Consider the following 20,551-nt stretch of genomic DNA (forward strand, 5'->3'; position numbering starts at 1 on the left):
TATAAAAAGAGTACAGTTAGGCAGCTGTAACTAGTTTTCTCTTGCTACCTATTAACACATTATAACAAGTTAGTGGTTTGAAACCACAGAAATCAGGAATGACTGGGTTCTCTGATCGGGGTCTTCGGAGGCTGAAATCCAGTTATGTGCTGCCTGTGTTTTTCATCTAGAGCTCAGGCTATCACTACAGATGTATTGGCAGAATCCTCTTGTGGGTGGAGGACTGTGGTGTTCGCGCCAAGGACTCGAGACAGCTAGTTGACTCGCCCCAGTTTGGCTGCTGGACCTGTACTGCATTTCCCCACCTCGAGGGCTGTCGAGTGAGACAAAGGGCCGCGAGCTGGGTCACTAAAAGCAACAACAGGATGCAAAGCAAAGGCCTGCAGTTTATGAGGACATTGTGCTGTCTGCTTCCATGTCCCCCTTCAGTCTCTGTGTAAGCAATAAACTTGTTGCAATTGAGATGCCTAAGAGGAGCAGAGACCTCTGCCCATATTTTCCCTGGAGCCAAGCCTTTGTTTTAGCTCCTGGTGAAAAACAGGTTTAACCAGCCACCTTAAGGGTGCCATTGTATCTTTGAAATGTAAAATCTTTGAAATGTAAACTACTACCACTAGCCCCCTTAAACTGCCTTCTGTGTGGATATCACAAGCCCCTGATAACTATTTTTTGTGGAGTTTCTGTTTCCTTTCTGTCTACCCCTTTCTTTCTTTCTGCTGAGATAAGGTAAATGTAAACAAGAAAAAAGGTATAAAAGCTGTAACCCACAAGAATAAATTTGCTGCGTTTTGGCCATAATCTTCACGCAGCCCTCCAGACTCTACTTTTCTATATTCTTTCTTTTCCACGCACTCTCTCTCTCAGGTTGAACGAGACATCTACGTTGGCGGTCTCGGGGACTCCCGCAGGTCAGTAGTCCCCCGGCAGACGTGCCGGACCCTGACAGAGGACTGACATCCTTTTGCAGTCCTCCTCCTGGCTCTCAGCCTGAAGACACTCTGACTCCAGAGGCCACCTGCATTCTTTCTCGCTTTCCTTATCTTCCAACCAACAGCAGCTCATGGAATTCTTCTCCAGCTCCCATCGTCTCTCTGACTTTGTCTTCTCCTACCCACTAGAGAAATCTGTGACTCTTAGGGAGGGGTGTGATTAGATCCGGTCCACTCAGGAAAGCTCAGGCTTGGTATTAGTCTGTTCTTGCAATGCTATAATGACCTGAGGCTGAGATTTATAAAGAAGAGATTTAATTAGGCCATGGTTCTGTGGGCTGGCAGGAGAGAGAGAGAGAGAGAGAGAGAGAGAGACAGAGAGAGAGAAAGGGGAAGTGCTACATAGTTTTAAAGAGCCAGATCTCATGGAAACTATCACGTGACAGCACCTGGGCGATGGTGCTAAGCCCTTAGAAACCATCCCCACAATCCAGTAACCTCCTGCCAGGCCCCACTCTAACACTCGGGATTATAATTCAACATGGGATTTGGGTGGGGACACAGGACCAAACCGTATCACTCTTTAAAGTCATATGACTGCCATTTAACAATGTAATCACAGGAATGTCTCAGCTTAACAGATTCCAGAGATACGGGTAGAGGATGTTTGGAGACCATTTTAGAAATTCCACCTATCGCAGTTCAACTTCTGGTCCCCAGACATTCACGTTCCTCACAGATGCAAAATACATTTACCCTCTCACCTAAGGTGTCCAAGTTTCATGTCATTATGCATTAGTGCAAAGTGAAAAATGTCATGTAGCTTTAATCTGATCAAAAGTTTAAAATCTCATTTAAATCATCTACACCAAGTGTGAATGAGGCTTCTGAGGGTGTCCATTAAGTACAGATTCCTTTTATTCGAGAGTGAGTCTTGGTCTGTCACCCATGCTGGAGTGCAGTGGTGCGATCTTGGCTTACTGCAACTTCTGCCTTTTGGGTTCAAGTGATTCTCCTGACTCAGCCTCTCGAGTAGCTGGGAATACAGTCATGCACCACTGCATTTAGCTAATTTTTTTGTATTATTACTAGAGATGAGTTTTTGCCCTGTTGGCCAGGCTAATCTGAAACTCCTGACCTCAGGGGCTGTCCCCCTCAGCCTCTCAAGGTGCTAGGATTTCAGACATGAGCTACCATGCCCAGCCCAAGTACAGATCCTTGATATAATTCCCTTACCCCTGTTGACCCGTGAAACTGAACAAACAGCTTATCTGTCCTCAGTGTGCAATGGTGGGACAGTCACAGAATAACTCTGCTAGTGATTCTTGTTCAAAAAGAGGGAAAGTGGAGGGAACAAAGTCACTGATCCAAAACCATTTTGACCTGGAGCTGAGCAAAGTCCAGCCAGAAATTCTTCATTAGGCTCCACAGCCTGGAACTAACCCTCTGTGACAGGGGGCTTTGCCTCCGGGCTCTGCATTTTTTCCTATCATTATGGAAGACATTTTATTTTCCATCTCCCCTGCTCTTTTGGTTCTTCCCCTTTCTCCTTGTGGCAGCATCCTCCACTTAATCCTTGTGTCATCCCCAGCAGAATTGGTCAGACATTGCCTGTGTCACGGTCCTGACCATCTCCACGAGGGGCTGTCCTTGTGAGCCCGTGTTCCTCTTCACTGACCTGACCTCTAGCAGTCATGATTGCTTTCAGCTGCTCTGGCTGGCTTAGGAGAAAACCTAAGACTATGGAGTCCCAGAACCAATCTCTGGACTCTCCAGCAGTTACAGCAGAAGGAAGTTTCTGAAGAAGAATGGAGGAGCTGAGAGCCCAGGCCGGGAAAGCAGGGTTGTGTGAAACACTATTTAATCCTATGTGCTCCCTGCCCCAATCTAGCAGCCAGTGAATGACAACTGACCAAGTATAAAGGCCAGGACTGTAGAACTGTGATAGAGGGTTTGTCCAAGGAAAGGGGCTTTTCCCATTTTTGTTTTCACAATGGAAATTCCTATTTTTCATCTAAAGTTTTCTGAATGGCAGAATCAAGCTGGAGGGTGAGTTACCTGCTCTGCACAGGGCGGCTGAGGCCAAGACTTGTGTGATGGATCTGCTGCCACCAAGTGGTGAGGGAGGGAGCCTGGGAGAGTCTCAGTGTTTCTGGGCTTCAGTGTTTCCTCATCAGTAAGGTAGAGGCTTATTGTACCTCTCTGAGGTCCCTTCCTGCTCTGTTTTCTCTGAGCTTCTGAGGAATTGAGATGCTTTTCAGTATTGCCTGGGACCTTCAGCTGAGAACTGACTCTGTGTGTCTCCTGCCGGAGCCTGAGCTGAGTCTACAGGCTGGAATCCCAGAGCTGCGGGAACAGGTGGAAGAAAGAAAGCAGGTTTAGGGGATGAGAATAATCCACAAAGGAGAAACCATTGGTAAGTGAAAACCAAAGAAGGGGAGAATAAGGACAAAGCAGGACAGAAGCCTGAGGGGAAATGGGCAATGCCTATGATCATTTAAACCCTCAAGGAGCAGCGTGAGCTGAGCAGTGGGGACTGAGAGAAACTCAACAGGAATCTCCTGCCTCTGGCCAGGGAGAGCCACAGGTTAGATCAGAGCTGGTTTATAATGAGGGGCAGCTTGAACTCCAAGAAAGGTTCAGAGGTTTGTAATCAGTTTTATTCAGTCATGGATGAACACTCCCCAGACCCAGGAGCGTCAGGATCGGTGCTGCTGTAGCAGTGGATGCTCTTCAGGTCAGTGTGAGTTAGAGGGAATAACCATGGGTGGAGACGGGTTGGAGATGTCCATTCTTACATCAAACAGCTCTGCCCTAGGCCAGGTGCCAGTGTAAGTGTCCCTTGCTTGTATATGAAGCAGTGATACTAATATTCCTCTGCACGTTCAGTTGAGGGAAGTTTCTCATAAATTGAGTATTTAATTTCCTTTATACTGTTCTAAGCACTTGGGATTCAGGTATTTAATGTCTCTCTGAAGAAACTCAAGCCAGTGAGTGGAAGAACACAAACAGATCATTTCAACAAGATACAGTAGTTCTACCCAACAGAGGTGTTGTGGCAGCCCAGAGTACAGGAGTGTATGTCAAAGGACATTACTCCTAATGACGGGGAGGCAGAAGAGAACATTTTCAGGACAGACTAGTCTTCCTTGAAACTTCCACAGGAGAGGATCCTGCGGCAGGGATGGTGTAGGGCAGGCACCCGTCTAGGGAAGGGGATTTACAGCATTCTGAGAAAGAGCATTCCTTACAAGACATTGGGGACAGAAATGTAGGTGAAAGGGTTGGAGGTTTGTAATTTATTTTATTTAGTCATGGATGAACACTGCTGAGAGGCCCCTCTGCGCTGGGCCCTTAGCTAAGGATCATGACCATAGAGGTAAGTAAAATAGGATCCCAGGTTTCACAGAGTTCTCAGTCCAGCGACTGGTGATTCATGAGAAGTGTAGTGATGGTGGAAGCAGTGGCCCATGCCACATGAGATGACCTCAGTGGATGTCCTGGTCCAGCGACCCTGGACTTCTGCCATATTTCAGCATCTCGACATACAGTACACCAACACCTCAGCTCCATGTTGAGTCAAAGCAGTTAACACAGCCAAGGTATTCAGAGGACACTGATGATAACAGTAGCTATAGACTGTTTCCAGCTGAGGAAATAAAGTAAATTTAATAACTCCTCTAAAATTGTCCTTGCCACAATGGTAAATAACTTTATCTTGATAATGAATTATATTGTGGTAAGTTAATTATAACTTAACATAATGAGAAGTAACTTTATGCTGAGTACAGCAGACACACAAGCCCTTGAGGATACATGCCTGAGGATTCTGATGAAGAGATATGTCCAAATATGTGACAGTTGGACCTACAGGTCAGCTTTGAAACAGTGGAAGACCTAGTTTCAAATTTAAGTGTCCTTTGAGTAGAAATTCACTTTACCTCTCTTTGCATAGCAATGGGGCCAATCTTCCCTAAACTACTTCTTACAAGAAAAGGAATCATTCTGGTAAGAATTCAGATTTCAGCAAACATGGGGAAGTAAGAAAGTCTTATAAATCTATTCTAGCCACCTAGCAAGAAACCAGGAATTTAGCAAGTTCATTCACATTCAGGACAGTTGTGTTCAGTAGACCAGAGGCCCTGAGACATGAAGAAGAGACCCCCTAACAAGGGAAAGTGTTTCTTCCTGTCCTAGGACATCACTGCCAACTTCAGGGAAGCAGGAACACAGCTGCTTGCTTTACAGTATGGGCTGCTTTTGTGCCTGGAATGTGTGTGATGTCCTGAGACCTGTACCTATTTCAGGGAGCCTTGGGAGGAGCCTGAATCACTGATGGAATTGGACGGTGCATGGAGATGGTTGGGCAGGATGAGGGTAAGTGCAGGGGCGTGGCCAGGTCATACTGGGAGACAATGAGCGGCATTGATGGAGACAGACAAAGATATACAGACCTTCTCTTGTATATTCCAAAGGTCCAGGGACCTTCCAGGTCTAATTCCATGAAAAACAGAGGTTATTTTCCATGCTGTTAAAGCAAGGTTGCAGACACTTGTGAATTTTGGTCCCAATATACTTGGAGGACACATCTGTGTCCTGGAAAATGATACAGGGATGAATACTCTTTGGTGACTCATTCTGGTCATTTGTCCAGCATCACAGAAACCAGAAAATGGAAATATGGCCAAATTCATGATTTGCTAGCCCTCCTGTTCAGGTTTCTCACCTGATTCTTAGGATAACAGCGTTACCTTGAGGATTCTGATGAAGATATACTGTCCAAATATGTGCACAGTTTTGAGCAAAATGCCTGGTAGAGATTGGTCAACAAATAATTAGTGAATAATTATATGAATATTTGCTGAATGACATGGATCCTATGAATAATTATAGAATAATTGTTGTGATTGCTTTTATTGGCACTGCTCAGAACTCATCCCTGTGTGACCTGAAGTAAGCCACATAACTTTGTGAACCTGCAGTTTCATTATTTTGATAGTGAAGAAACCTGACAGATTTTGCTTCTGCCAGAGAATGTCAGGCCTCCCAGACACCAGAACGTGTATATACATAAAGCCTTTGATGTGTCTCTAAGCGGTGTGCTCACAGTCTTGCTGGAGGATGATGGGGGCTGTAGAGAGGCACGCTTTCCAATGGGATCGATCCAGTCCTCCTTGCTTCACTTCCACATGAATGCTGGGCAGCCAGGGTCACACCCATTGCACCCTTGACTCAGCAAGCCCAGGAAGCAGCCAAACATAGGAGACCTGGGCTACAGAACAGTCTCCCAAGTCCCAGGCTCCCAAAACCTGGGTGGCGATGAAAGCTGAGAAAGTGAGGAGGAGGCTCAGGGATCACTCTTCCTACTCGGTCCTGTCATCTCCAATTCCCCTTCTACTGCACAGCAACACAGAGGACCACCAACCACCCCTGACCATCACCTTGCTCTTACCGGGTTTGGTTAGTGGGATGCAACCACACATCAATGGCATTAGACCAACTCAGAACAATATGTGTCAAACAGTATTCCATAAGGACCGCTCATGGCCCTGTTATTTTCACTATATGGAAAACATGAAATGAAAACAACAAAATCATACCAGGTTTACCAGACTTCCCAAGATAGATGGTCACATACGCTTTCAGGAGATCTCCATAGAAATGATTTTGATGACTTGACACCTTGAAAAGAGCTCTTCTGCGACTAAATTGCCATTTATAAGTGACAAGAATGAGATGCAGTGTTCAGTCACATTAGAAAACCAATCATCCCACACAGAGGAAGGTTTGGATATAGGGACATCAAACTGGTTTTAAGTGTAATGAAAAGTCTCTTCTGCCCCAAATATCAGTGTAGTGATAATCTGATATAAGAAAATATAAATCAGCATAACCATGGGATGCAGCAAGAGGAATACTGAGCCAGGAAATAAAGCATTTTAATTCATTAAAAAAATGAATTCCTCATTCAGTCTCTAGTGGATACAGAAAAAACTGCAGAAAATCAGAGGATTTCATGGCAGTGTAATAGGATGATATGTTAAACTTGTGGAAAAGCCTCCAATTCTGTTTTAACATAGGAGAAGGAGGGATGACTGACTTCATGACTAGCATTAAGACAATATCACATGTTGGGAAACTTTCTGCCTTGATGATTTTATACACAGAAGAGATGAAAAAATGAGGCGCATGCTTAGTTAGATATATTGGGAATGAGATGGGACTGTGGCATCGTCACAAGGGTACACAAATACTGAGAGTGACTGATAGAGGAACGGTTCACCATTGGTTGTGAGCTCTCAGGTGAGACCAGGAGGCCTGTGTTTTAGCAAACCCTGGGCAGTTGGAATGAAGATTCCATGACACGCCCAGCTTATAATTCTATTATTGCAACAGCAGACCGTTACCTGGGAAACTGGCCCTGTCTCCCACACTCTTGTGAGAGTCTGGGCTAGAGGCAGCACCTTCAGCTCTGAGCTCAAGCGTTTCCTACATTGTTTTGGCAGTTAAGGACCCTAAAATTGTGTGAGGAGGGATCGTTTTTCTGAACAGTAAGTTAGGAATTTGAGTTATTGAAATTCCTCAGTCCTGATTAAACCTATTTGATTTCCAGTTTTTAACCCATCCTGTGTTTGGGTTTCTTCTCCCTAGTCCCTGGCTGTGCCTGGGTGCCCCAAATGTCACCATGGCGGCACCTGGCAGGGCGTGTTCCAGGCAAACCACAGAGGTGAACTTTCCTGATATCGTCGAGAATTCCTACACCCAGCAGGAAGAGACCAAACCGAGTTTCAGAGACAGCAAAAATAGACTTCTTCTGAGCCAGGTGGCCTACTTCCAGAACTACCGGCTGAAGACAGACAGTAAGTTGTATAGGTTCACCACCATGAAACTGTTGAGTGACGTCCTGTCTTGTCTCTAGAAACTAACGGTTCTCTTCATCAAAATTAATTTCATGGTTCCCATACTTGTAGAAAATAGCAATGGGTATTTTAACATTGAGTTAAAGATGGAAGACAGAGGCCAAAGTATTTATCAACTCTTCCACGTCTGCAGTAAAGTGGGTGAGGGACTGGGGTTACATACAAACCCAGCTCTTGATTTCTGACCCAGGCACAGAACCACCTGTTTTTCTCAGCAAAAGGCTAAATCCTGTTTACGGGAATCCTCTCTGTACCGTATAAGATTCTGCAGACAAGTAGCATCCAGTCTGTTGGTCTAAATGTCTGAGGCTACTGAACTTCCATTAGGTTCCGGAGACTGCTGAGGCCCAGGAGGCAAAGGTGTGTTCTGGGGACACTGGGGGAAACACAGTGATAGCAGACAGTACCCATTGTGAGGAGTTTAAGGGGACGCTGCTGCTAATAGAACCTGTGGTATGTGTAAGTGGCATCATCAAGAGCAGGGAGTACCCTGGTACTGGTGCCTCAACCTCCCAATCACCTGGAATTTCCGGTGGGCACCAGCACACCTGGCTTACTATTGTATTTTTAGTAGAGGTGGGGTTTCATGATGTTGGCCAGGCTGTTCTTGAACTCCTGAGATTAAGGGATCTGCCCTGCTGTGCCTCCTAAATTGCTCGGATTCCTGGCACGAGCCACCATGATGGTTCCACAGATTCTTTTTTCAGGAAAGGTTGTTAGAATTCATCAGTTGGTCGAGTCTCCTATATAAATTTCTCTATCCATTAATTGACCATAATATATGATGAGATAAATTAGTATTGCAGCAATGCTTCTGGAAAGTATTTAGGGCAATTTTTGGAAGATTTTGGGTGAAACGTTTTAATTTTTGCACTGGCTTAGGTCGGAGGATAAGTGATTAAGATCTACCAGATGAGGGAAATTTTGTCCCATGGATTTGAAAAGCAGGCTTATCCACTTCTAGGGCAACTTAGTCTAGTGCCCATTAGAACATTACTGTCAGAATAACACATTCTTACACTGAGAGTATTTTAAGTCCTTGTGCTATGACTGGACACTGATTTGGTCTTGTGTGAAGTGTGATTTGCTTAATATGACCTGCTTTTCTGAATTTGTTTATAGAAGATCGAAAAGATGACGATGAAGAACAGAAATACAGAGACCGCAAAAATAAACTTTTTTTGAGTCAAGTGGCCTACTACCTGGGCTGCCGGCATAAGACGGAAGGTAAGCTCTATGGGTTCACCATCACGGAAGTGCTGAACAATGTCTTGTCTTATCTCTGAGAAATTACACACTCTCGTCTTCAAAGTTAATTTAATCCTTTTCATACTTCTAGGAAAATAGCAGTGGGTATTTTAACATTATGGTAAAGATGGAAGTCAGAGGCCAAGGCATTTAGCAACGCTGCCACATCTGCAGTAAGGTGGGTGTCGGACTAGGGTTAATAACGCAGCTAACGATTCCTGACACAGGCACAGAACCACCTGTTTTTCTCAGGAAGAGACGAAATCACGTCAGGAATTCTCTCTAAGACATAGGATCCTTCAGAACTTATAAGCAAGATAAAGGTAGAAGCGTTTATATCCTGGTTTCAGGGTGACTGAGTAGCTAAGACAAGTTGACTCTAAGGAGATCAAGAGTGGAGATAAGAAGAGTAAAAGCAGGGAAACATCATGTGCAATAGGCAAGGCTGTCAGTGACATCCCTCAGTCCTGATTAAACCAACTTATCGTCACCAGTTTGTAACCCATTATGTGTCTGGGTTTCTTCTCCCCAGTCCCTGGCTTTCTGTGTTGTGCCCAAAAAGTCAACATGGTGGCATCTGGCAGGCCTCCTTTTAGAATAAACCAAGAGGTGAACGTTCCAGAAGGCATTGAGAAATCCGGCTCACAACAGGAAGAAAACAAACCGAATGTCGGAGCCAGCAAAAACAGACTTCTGAGCCAGGTGGCCTACTTCCAGAACTACCGGATGAAGACAGACAGTAGGTTCTGTAGGTTGTCCACCTCGAAAGTGATCAACGATGTCCTGTGTTGTTTTGAGAAACTAACAGTTCTCTTCATCAAAATTAATTTCATTCTTCCCATACCTGTAGAAATTAGCAATGGGTATTTTAACATTTTGTTAAAGATGGAAGACAGAAGCCAAAGTAGTTAGCAACTTTTCCACGTCTGCAGTAAGGTGGGTGTACAACTGGGGTCACAATCCCAGCTATCAATTTCTGAGGCAGGCACAGAACAACCTGTTTTTCTCAGCAAGAGACCAAATCCATGTTTACAGGAATTCTCTCTGTACAGTAAAAGATCCTGCCGACAAGTAGCATCTAGTCTGTTGGTCAAAATGTCTAAGGCTACTGCACTTCCATTTGCTTCTGGTTTTCTGAGGCCCAGTAGGCAAAGCTCTGTTCTGGGGACACTGGGGGAAATGTGGTGATAGCACGCAATACCTCCTGTGGAGAGCTAGAAGGGGAATCCGCTCCAATAACATCTGTGGTATGTGTATGTGGCACCATCAAGAGCAGGGAGTACCCTGGTACTGGTGCCTCAGCCTTCCAATTAGCTGGGATCCCTGGTGGGCACCACCGCAAATGGTAATTTTTGTATTGTTAGTAGAGGCGGGGTTTCACCATGTTGGCCAGGCTGGTCTTCAACCCCTGAAGTCATGTGATCTGCCTCCCTGGGCCTGCTAAAGTGCTGGAATTCCAGGTGTGAGACACTGGGCTGCCTCCATGGATTCTTTAAGTAAAGGTTGTTAGGATTCATCCATCAGTCCAGTCTCCTATATAAATTTCTCTAACCATTCATTGACCATGATATCTGATGAGATAACTCGGTATTGCAGCAATGCTTCTGGAAAGCAGGGCAATTTTTGAAGATTTGGGGAAGAAAGGTTTAATTATTTGCACTGATTTAGGTAAGAGGATACATGATTAAGATCTACCAGATGAGGGAGATTTTTGTCCCATGGATCTGAAAAGCAGGCTCATATACTACTGAGGCAACCTAACCACGGGCCTGTTAGAACGTTCCTGTCAGAATATCACATCCTTACACTGAGAATATTTTACGTCCTTGTGCTATGACAGGACTCTGATTTGGTCTTGTGTGAAGTGCGATTTCCTTAATGTGACCTGCTCTTTTTAATTTGTTTACAGATGATCGAGAAGATCATGATGAAGAACAAAAATACAGAGACAGCAAAAATAAACTTGTTATGAGTCAAGTGGCCTACTACCTGGCCTGCCGGCTGAGGATGAAAGGTGAGTTCTGTAGGTTCACCATTACGGAAGTCCTGGACAGTGTTCTGTCTTGTCTCTGACAACTGCTCTACTCTCTTCTTCAGTTTAATTTTATCACTCACAGACTTCTAGGAAGGTAGCAATTGGTATGTTAACATTTTCTTAAAGACGTAACACACAGGCAAAATTATTTAGCAACTTTCCACATCTGCAATAAGACAGGTGTGAGATTGGGTGAACATCCCAGATACTGATTTCCAACACAGGAACCAAAACACCTGCTTTTCTCTGCAGGAGGCTAAATCATGTTTACAGGAATCTTATCCATACCATATAAGATCCTTTAGAACTGAAAAACAGGATCAAGGTAGAAATGTTTATGTCCTGGCTTCAAGGTAAATGAGTAGCTAAGACAAGTTGACTCTAAGGTGATCGAGAGCACAGATGAGAAGACTAATTTGGGGAAATAACATCTTGAAATCAATAGGCAAGGCTGTCAGTGACATCTCAGTCCTGATTAAACCAATTTGATGTCACCAGTTTCTAACCCACCATGTGTTGGGTTTCTTCCTTCCAGTCCCTGGCTTTCTGTATTGTTACCCAAACATCAGCAAGGTGGATTCCGGTAAGCTTCCTTCCAGAAAAGACCCAGAGGTGAATGTTCCAGAAGCCATTGTGAAATCCTGCTCCCAGCGGGAAGATAACAAACCGGATGTTGGAGTCCGCCGAAATAGATGTCTTCTGAGTGAGGTGAACTACTCCCTGAACTACCGGCTGAGGGCATACGGTGAGTTCCATAGGTTTACCTCCATGAAAGTGATGAACGATGTCCTGCCTCGTCTCAAGAAACTGACCGCTCTCTTCCTCAGAGTTAATCTCGTCTTTCCCATACTCCTAGAAAATAGAAATGGGTGTTTTACCATTTGGTTAAAGATGGAAGACAGAGGCCAAAGTGTTTAGCAACTTTTCCACGTCTGCAGTAAGGTGGGTGTGGGACTGGGGTTACAATCCCAGCTATGGATTTCTGACGCAGGCGCGGAACCACCTGTTTTTCTCAGCAAGAGGCTGAATCCATGTTGATAGGAATCCTCTCTGTACAGTACAAGATCCTGCAGAGAAGTAGCATCTAGTCTGTTGGTCCAAATGTCTGAGGCTGCTGAACTTGCATTTGGTTCCAGTTTCGGCTGAGGCCCAGCAGGCAAAGCTGTGTGTGTTGGGGACCCTGGGGGAAACACAGCGATAGCAGAGAGGTACCTCCTGTGAGGAACTGAAAGGGGATCCTGCTCCTGATAGAACCTGTGGTATGTGTAAGTGGCCCCATCAAGAGCAGGAAGTACCCTGGTACCGGTGCCTCAGCCTCCCAATTAGCTGGGATCCCCGGTGGGCACCACCGCGCCTGGCTGCTGTTTGTGTCCGATGTAGAGGCGGGGTTTCTCCGTGTTGTCCAGGCTGATCTCGAACTCCTGAGGTCAAGGGATCTGCCCTCCCAGACCTCCTAAAGTGCTGGGATTCCAGGCATGAGCCACCATGCCGGCCCCACAGATTCTTTTTTGAAGTAGAGGTTGTTAAAATACATCCGTCGGTCCAGTCTGCTGTATACGTTTCTCTAACCCTTCGTTGGCCATGATACAGGATGAGCTAGATCAGTATTGCAGCAACCCTTCAGGAAAGCAGTCAGGGGAAGTTTTGAAGATTTTGGGGTAAAAGTTTTAATCGTTTGCACTGGCTTAAGTCAGAGGATATGGGATCGAGATCTACAAGATGAGACAGATTTTGTCCCATGGATCTGAAAAGCAGGCTCATCTGCTTCTGAGGCAACTGAATCTAGGGCCCCGTTAGAACATTCTCATCATAGTATCGCATTCTTCCATTGAGACTATTTTACGTTCTTTTGCTATGACAGGACACTGATTTGTTCTAGTTTAAAGTGAGAATTGCTGAATGTGACCTGCTCTTCTGAATTTTTTTTACAGGTGATCAAGGTTATTATGAAAAACGGAAATACAGAGATAGCAAAAATAAGCATTTTACAAGTCAAGCGGCCTTCTGCCTGGGCTCTTGGCTGAAGACGGAAGGTAAGTTCTATAGTTTCACCATAACGGAAGTGCTATACAATGTCCTGTTTTGTCTCTTACACATGATGCACTCGTTTCTTCAAAATTAATTTTATCCTTCCCATGCTTCTAGGAAAATAGCAATGATTATTTTAACATTTTGGTAAATCTGGAAGTCAGGGCCAAGGTATATAACAACTCTTCCATGTCCGCAGTAAGGTGGGTTTGGGACTAGGGTCAATATCACAGCTAATGATTCCTGACACAGGCACAGAACCACCTGTGTTTCTCAGGAAGAAACTAAATCATGTGTACAGGAATCCTTTCTAATAATTAGGATCCTGAAGAACTTATCAGCAAGATAAAGGTACAAATGTGTATGTCCTGGTTTCAGGGTGACAGAGTAGCTAAGACACATTAACCTTAAGGAGATCAAGGGTGGAGATGAGAAGAGTCAAGGCAGGGAAACAACATGTCCAATAGGCAGGGCTGTCAGTGACATCACTCAGTCCTGATTAAACCAATTTGACTTCACCGGTTTCTAACCCATCATGTGTTTGGGTTTCTTCTCCTTAGTCCCTGGCTTTCTGTGTTCTGCCCCAAACGTCCACATGGTGGCGTCTGGCAGGCCTTCTTCCAGAATACACCCAGAGGTGAACTTTCCAGAAGGCATTGAGAAATTCTGCTCACAACAGGAAGAAAACAAACCAAATGTCGGAGCCAGCAAAAACAGACTTCTTCTGAGCCAGGTGGCCTACTTCCAGAACTACCGGCTGAAGACAGACAGTAAGTTTTATAGGTTGACCACCACGAAAGTGATCAATGATGTCCTGTGTTGTTTTGAGAAACTCACAGTTCTCTTCATCAAAATTTATTTCATCCTTCCCATACTTGTAAAAAATATAAATGGGTATTTTAACATTGTTGTTAAAGATGGAAGATGGAAACCGAAGTACTTAGCTACTTTTCCACGGCTGCAGTAAGATGGGTGTGGGACTGGGGTCACAATCCAGGCTATCAATGTCTGACACAGGTACAGAACCGCCTGTTATTATTCTCAGCAAGAGACCAAATTCATGTTTACAGGAATCCTCTCTGTACAGTATAAGATCCTGCAGACAAGTAGCATCTAGCTTGTTGATGAAAATGTCTGAGGCTACTGAACTTTTATTTGGTTCTGGTTTTTTGAGGCTTAGTAGGCAAAGCTGTGTCTTTTGGACCCTGCAGGAAACGTGGTGATAGCACACAGTTCCTCCTGTGAAGAGGTCGAAGGGGCTCTGCTTCTAATAGAACCTGTGGTATGTGTAGGTGGCACCAGCAAGAGCAGGAAGTACCCTTATAATGGTTCCTCAGCCTTTCAGTTAGCTGGGATCCCTGGTGGGCACCACCGAAAATGGCTAAGTTTTGTATTGTTAGTAGAGGTGGGGTTTCACCATGTTAGCCAGGCTGGTCTTGAACTCCTGAGGTCAAGTGATCTGCATTCCTGGGCCTCCTAAAATGCTGGGATTCCAGGTGTGAGACACCGGGCTGGCTCCATGGATTCTTTTTTAAGGAAAGGTGTTAGAATTTGTCCATCGGTCCAGTCTTTTATATAAATTTCTCTAACCATTCATTGACCACGAAATATGAGGAGCTGGATCAGTATTGCAGCAATGCTTCTGGAAAGCAGTAAGGGCAAATTTGGAAGATTTGGGAGAAAAGTTTTAATCATTTGCACTGACTTAGGTCAGAGGATACATGATTAAGATGTACCAGATGAGGGAGATTTTGTCTTATGCATCTGAAAAGCAGGCTCATATACTACTGAGGCAACCTAATCTAGGGCCTGTTAGAGCATTCCTGTCAGAATATCACATTCTTACACTGAGAATATTTTACGTCCTTGTGCTATGACAGGACACAGATTTGGTCTTGTGTGAAGTGCGATTTGCTTAATGTGACCTCTTCTGAATTTATTTACAGAAGATCGAAAAGGTCATGATGAAGAACAGAAATACAGAGACAGGAAAAATAAACTTCTTATGAGTCAAGTTGCCTACTACCTGGGCTGCCAGCATAAGACGGAAGGTAAGTTCCATAGGTTCAGCATCACAGAAGTGGTCAACAATGTTTTTTCTTTTCTCTGAGGAATTATACACTCTCTTCAAAGTTAATTTCATCCTCATACTTTTAGGAAAATAGCAATGGGTATTTTAACATTTTGTTAAAGACGTAACACAGAGGCGAAACTATGTAGCAACTTTTGCACATCTGTAGTAAGACATGTGTGAGACTAGGGTTAACATCCAGCTATTGATTCCTAACACAGGCACCAAACCACCTGCTTTTCTCTGCAAGAGGCTAAATCATGTTTATAGAAATCTTCTGCATACCATATAAGATCCTTCAGAACTTATAAGAAGAAAGAGGTAGAAATGTTTATGTACTGGCTTCAATTTGAATGAGTAGCTAAGACAACTTAACTTTAAGGAGAGTGGAGATGAGAAGAGTAATTCGGGGAAGTAACATCTTTAAATCAGTAGGCAAGGCTGTCAGTGTCATCCCTCAGTCCTGATTGAACTAATTTGATGTCACCAGATTCTAACCCACCATGTGTTTGTGTTTCTTCTCCCCAGTCCCTGGCTCTCTGTTATCTTGTTCAAACATCAGCAAGGGGGCATCTGGCCGGCCTCCTTACAGAAAATACACAGAGGTGAACGTTCCAGAAGGCATTGAGAAATCCTACTCCCAGCAGGAAGATAAACCGAATGTCAGAGTCAGCAAAAATAGATGTCTTCTGAGTGAGGCGAACTACTCCCTGAACTGCCGGCTGAAGACCTACAGTAAGTTCTATTGTATGGATGAGTAAGTACTGACCCATTGGTTCAGTCTCCTATATAAATTTCTCTAACCATTCCTTGACCATGATATAATGAGATAGATGAGTATTGCAGCAACCCTTCTGGAAAGTAGGGCAAGTTTTGAAGATTTTGGGAAAAAAGTTTTAATTGTTTGCACTGACTTAAGTCTTAGGATATGGGATTGATTTCTACAAGATGAGACAGATTTTGTCCCGTGGATCTGAAAAGCAGGCTCATCTGCTTCTGAGGCAACTTAATCTCGGGCCCATTAGAACATTCCCATCATAATATCTCAATCTTCCATTGAGAATATTTTATGTTCTTCTGCTATGACAGGACACTGATTTGGTCTTGTGTGAAGTGAGATTTGCTGAATGTGACCTGCTCTTCTGAATTTGTTTACAGATGATCAAAAAGATCATGATGAAGAACAGAAATGCAGAGACAGCAAAAATAAACATCTTATGAGTCAAGCGGCCTACTACCTGGACTGCCGGCTGAAGAGGGAAGGTAAGTTCTATTTGTTCACTATCACGGAAGTGCTGAACGATATCCTGTCTTTTCTCTGCAAAACTGAACACTCTCTTTGTCAGAATTTATTTCTTTGTTTTCATACTTCTAAGCAAATGTAAATTTGTATCTTAACATATTGTTACAAGCGGATGAGCGAGCGAGGCCAAAGTATGAAGCCACTTTTCCACATCTGCAGTAAGGTGGGTGTCAGACTCCATAACATCTCAGCTATGATTCCTGACACAAGCACAGAGCCACCTGTTTTTCTCAGCAATAGGCTTAATCATGTTGACAGGAATCCTCTCTGTACCACATGAGATCCTGCAGACAAGTAGCATCCAGTCTGTTGCTCTAAATGTCTGAGGCTCATGAACTGCCATTCAGTGCAGGTTTCTGCTGAGGTCCAGTAGGCAAAGCTCTGCTCTCGGGTCCTGGGGGCAATGCGGTAATAATACACAGAACCCGCTGTGGGGAGCTTAAAGAGGACTCTGCTCCTTCCATAATCTGATGAAAGGTGGTCTTTGGAACAAGAGGCAGCATCTTTCCAGGTGTAAAGGACAGGAAGGAAGCTGTGACAGGACAGGGGTTGTTGGAGTGGAAAGATCTCTGGATTGAGAAAAAGGTTCCCAGGCTGTATCTTCAGCAGTGTCTTTAGTAACTGTCACTGAGCACTTGATTTCTCTCCTTCCTTACTGTCTCTCCATCTGCAAAGTCAGGCAAATTTCTCTCTCCATCTGCAAAGGCAGACATCTTGCAGTGTCTGAGGGATTCAAATGTGCGAACTCTTATGACCGCTTATCCAAATGAGATAAAGCCCCTCGCTTTGTGATGTTGGGACCGCAGGTGCCCATCACCACACCAAGCGAACTTTTTATTTTTAGTAGAGATGAGGTTTCATTATATTGGCCAGGCTAGTCTTGAACTCTGGACCTTAAATTTTTCACCTACTTTGTCCTTTCAAATCATAGGTTTTGTTTTGTTTTGTTTTGGAGGTGGAGTCTCTCTCTTCATCAGGCTGGGGTTCAGTTGCATGATCTCAGGTCACTACAAACTCTGCCTCCTGGGTTCAGACAATTCTGCTCCCTCAGCCTCTTGAGTAGCTGAGAGTGTAGGCGCGTGCCACCACGCCCAGCTAATTTCTTTGTATTTTTAGTATAGACAGGCTTTCACCGTATTAGCCAGGATGGTCCCGATCTCCTGAGCTCGTGAAGTGCTCACCTCGGCCTTTCAGAGTGCTGGGATTACAGGTGTGAGCCACCATGCCCAGCCCAGAGATTGTTTTTTGTTTGTTTTTGATTTTGTTTTGTCTTTTCTTATTCCTTCTCCCTAGAGACTGTCAAAAATTGTCAATGCCGACTCTATTACATGTCATCTCAGCTGGGTATTGGGACCGTTTTCAATTAGCGATAATCTCATCTCAGATAAACCCCATTGGCTACGATACTGCCACTGCGCAAAGCTTACAGATTCTATTTGCAGCAAGTGTTAGAATTTACATATCCATCTCGTTTCATGTATAGATGCTTCTGACCATTCAATGACCTTGCTCCCTGGTGAGATAAGTCAGGATTGCAGCAACACTCCCAGGAAAGAGTTTGACTTATTTTTGGAGATTTTCTGGGAAAAAGTTTGGTTTAAGTTAGCATAGACTCAGGGAGAGAATATGGCATTATGGCCTACCCGTACAGGGAGCTTTTGGCCTGTGCATTGCAAAGCAGGCTCATCTCCTCACTAGGCTTCATCTAGGGCTCCCTAGAATCTTCCTGTCAGAATTTGTATTCTTGCTGTGAGAACATTTTTGTGCCTGTGCTATGACTAAACACTGATTTGGTCATATGTGAAGTGTGATTTGCTTAATGTGACCTGCTTCTCTGAATTTATTTACAGGAAGTCAAGGTGATGTTGAGGAAGAGGAGGAGAAAGGGCCAGTGCCCCCCAGGTAATGCTTTGGAGCTGTGGGCTGTTAGTTCCATAGTGACACCTGGAGACTGCAGATCCAGAAAAGGAGAAAATGATGACTAGAACTCTGCCTTCCATTCACCCAGCTACAGATTGTCCTCACTGACAGTGCTGTGGGTGATGTGTGGCACTTGTATACGTTTTAATTTCTTAGTCCTCCCAAGATAGGGACCTGCAATCTGCTGAGCCAGGTGAACTCAGCAAACAGGGATTTTTTGGTTTCCCCTGTTCTCTCCCATGGGTTTAATTCCAGGGAGAGACGCGGATATGCTTTCTACCCATTTGTTGTTAGCATGTTTGCTAGGATTTGTGAAGAGAAGAAATTTAAAAAATATACATATGCTATCAAAATACTGGAAAAGGGAGGCCCTTAGTACAGAAGATCTGGGTGTCTGAAATGCCTCAGGAGCTCTGTTCACTTGAATCCTGCATGTAAAATTCAACACAACTTACGCGAGGTAGTTGAATCCCTGTGTTAGTGCTCATGTTGCAGTTCATGATGGTAGTTTCCAGGGAGTCTGGGTGGCCTGCAGTGGCTCATCTGTGGCAAATGCACTGAGCACCTGCTGCTCATTTGTGCTGTGTCCCCAGGGTAGTCACCCTTCACCCTGCATTTAGAAGGATAGTTTTTTCTTCTCTTGAAGGAAAAATGCCTTTGCTTTCTGTGACCACTCCATTGTGACTTCCATCAGATCAGCTGGGGGACTTCGTTGTCTAATCTCTGTTGGTTTTAATCTGTCGTCCTGTCCTGCCTGGCTCATCAGGAATCTGCAGGAGTCTGTGGAGGAGGAAGCCCCCCAGGAGTCCTGGGATGAAGGTGATTCGACTCTCTCAGTTCCTCCTGGCCCATCTGCCTTCAATGAGACTTTGAGGAGCAACTTGCACTCATTAGAGGAGCAGCAAGTCATCTCGGCTGTTGACATAGACAGTGAGTACTCCATTGTGAAGGTGCTAAAGCTCCAGTTTGTGTCCCAGATAGACCCCTTAGTCTTTGGGCACTGCTCCCCTGGCCGGGCTGAGAGTTGTCATCACTGTGGGCTGAGCCTGTATGTGAGTGTAGATTTCAATCACTCTGGATTCCAGTCTGAAGCACCGGCATGGGGTGGGACAGTGAGCTTTGCCCTGTCTCTAGTCTCAGGCCATGCCCGTCACACCCTGGACCGACTGTCAGGACATTGAAACTTAAGGCAGGTGTTGCACACTCACGCCAAGCTCTGCAGCACATGCCCACAAGTTGTCTGTCAATCTGAATTAAATGTCTCTTGCCAGCTACCAAGTTCCTCATGAGTTTTGTTCCCCAAGCATGTCTGTGAGGTTCTTCCCTGTGTGTACAAACTTGGTGTAACTGTTTGTACAACTTGGGACAAAAGGATAATGGTCTACCAGAATAGGGACATTTCATCATTGGTCTGAGACAGGAACCAAGAAATCTCTCATGATTGGCCTTCAAACCTCCTGAAGTCTGTCTCTCACATTATCCTGCTCTCATGTTGAGGAGCCTGAGGTCCCTGTGCAGGGATTAGACAGTGGACAGTTATGGGTGTAGGAGAATTGGCTTATTTTGTCTGTCCCTGTCTGAATTTATTGCAGAGATTAAAAATGACCAAGAAGAAGAAGAAGACCAAGGCCCACCATGCCCCAGGTAACTTTGAGCAATTGTGAACAGCTAATTTTGTGTTGACACCTGGAGACACCAGGTCCAGGGAAAAGAGTGGGCTGACAATATCGATACCATGTTTTCAATGAAGCCTGAATGATTTCTACTAACATTGCTGTTGGTTTTCATTGCGGTAGATACTTAGGTTTCCATTTCTCCCTCCCCTTATCATTTACTAACTACCGTAGGTTGACGATACTTGTTTTTATGATCAGTGTACACTGTGTGTCCTGAGGGTACTCACTCAGAGTGTCCTTTTACTCCCTCATCAGTGTGTCACCTGGACGGATCACTGAGCTTACTTTCCCTCTCTCTGATTCTTTTTTACCCTACTCCTGCCCATCCCGACATAAAGCAATAATTTGTTATGTCATTAATGGATCTATGTTTTTCTTTATTAACCACTTTCTTGTGCTCCCCATGAAATCTAGCTGGGGC

General features: G+C 44.5%; 1 protein-coding gene and 1 non-coding gene across 26 annotated transcripts in view; one reads left to right on the top strand and one right to left on the bottom strand.

Annotated features, from left to right (window-relative positions):
* LOC100894999 (uncharacterized) overlaps positions 1–20,551 on the top strand; it is a 36,847-nt gene that overhangs the window by 14,207 nt on the left and 2,089 nt on the right. For 3 of the 25 annotated variants that reach the window (XM_078355481.1, XM_078355478.1, XM_078355472.1), the window contains exons 4-18: positions 865–908; positions 5,237–5,306; positions 7,581–7,789; positions 8,972–9,076; positions 9,630–9,836; positions 11,007–11,111; positions 11,668–11,877; positions 13,064–13,165; positions 13,721–13,930; positions 15,107–15,211; positions 15,760–15,966; positions 16,390–16,494; positions 18,385–18,436; positions 19,221–19,384; positions 20,047–20,098. In XM_078355481.1, the coding sequence (XP_078211607.1) occupies positions 7,615–7,789; positions 8,972–9,076; positions 9,630–9,836; positions 11,007–11,111; positions 11,668–11,877; positions 13,064–13,165; positions 13,721–13,930; positions 15,107–15,211; positions 15,760–15,966; positions 16,390–16,494; positions 18,385–18,436; positions 19,221–19,384; positions 20,047–20,098 (1,799 nt within the window). In that variant the 5' untranslated portion in view covers positions 865–908; positions 5,237–5,306; positions 7,581–7,614. Of the gene's footprint in view, positions 1–864; positions 3,346–5,236; positions 5,307–7,359; positions 7,481–7,580; positions 7,790–8,971; positions 9,077–9,188; positions 9,276–9,629; positions 9,837–11,006; positions 11,112–11,667; positions 11,878–13,063; positions 13,166–13,720; positions 13,931–15,106; positions 15,212–15,759; positions 15,967–16,389; positions 16,698–18,384; positions 18,437–19,220; positions 19,385–20,046; positions 20,099–20,551 lie in introns of those variants that run through there. The other 22 variants (XR_013529309.1, XR_013529307.1, XR_013529306.1 and 19 more) reach the window with 15 other exon arrangements.
* On the bottom strand, positions 17,819–17,958 carry LOC118149401 (U4 spliceosomal RNA). The gene has a single exon (XR_008477859.1). It is a non-coding gene; the product is annotated as a U4 spliceosomal RNA (small nuclear RNA).

The sequence above is a fragment of the Callithrix jacchus genome, chromosome 18 (genome assembly GCF_049354715.1).
Source record: "Callithrix jacchus isolate 240 chromosome 18, calJac240_pri, whole genome shotgun sequence".
NCBI classification, from domain to species: domain Eukaryota; kingdom Metazoa; phylum Chordata; class Mammalia; order Primates; family Cebidae; genus Callithrix; species Callithrix jacchus.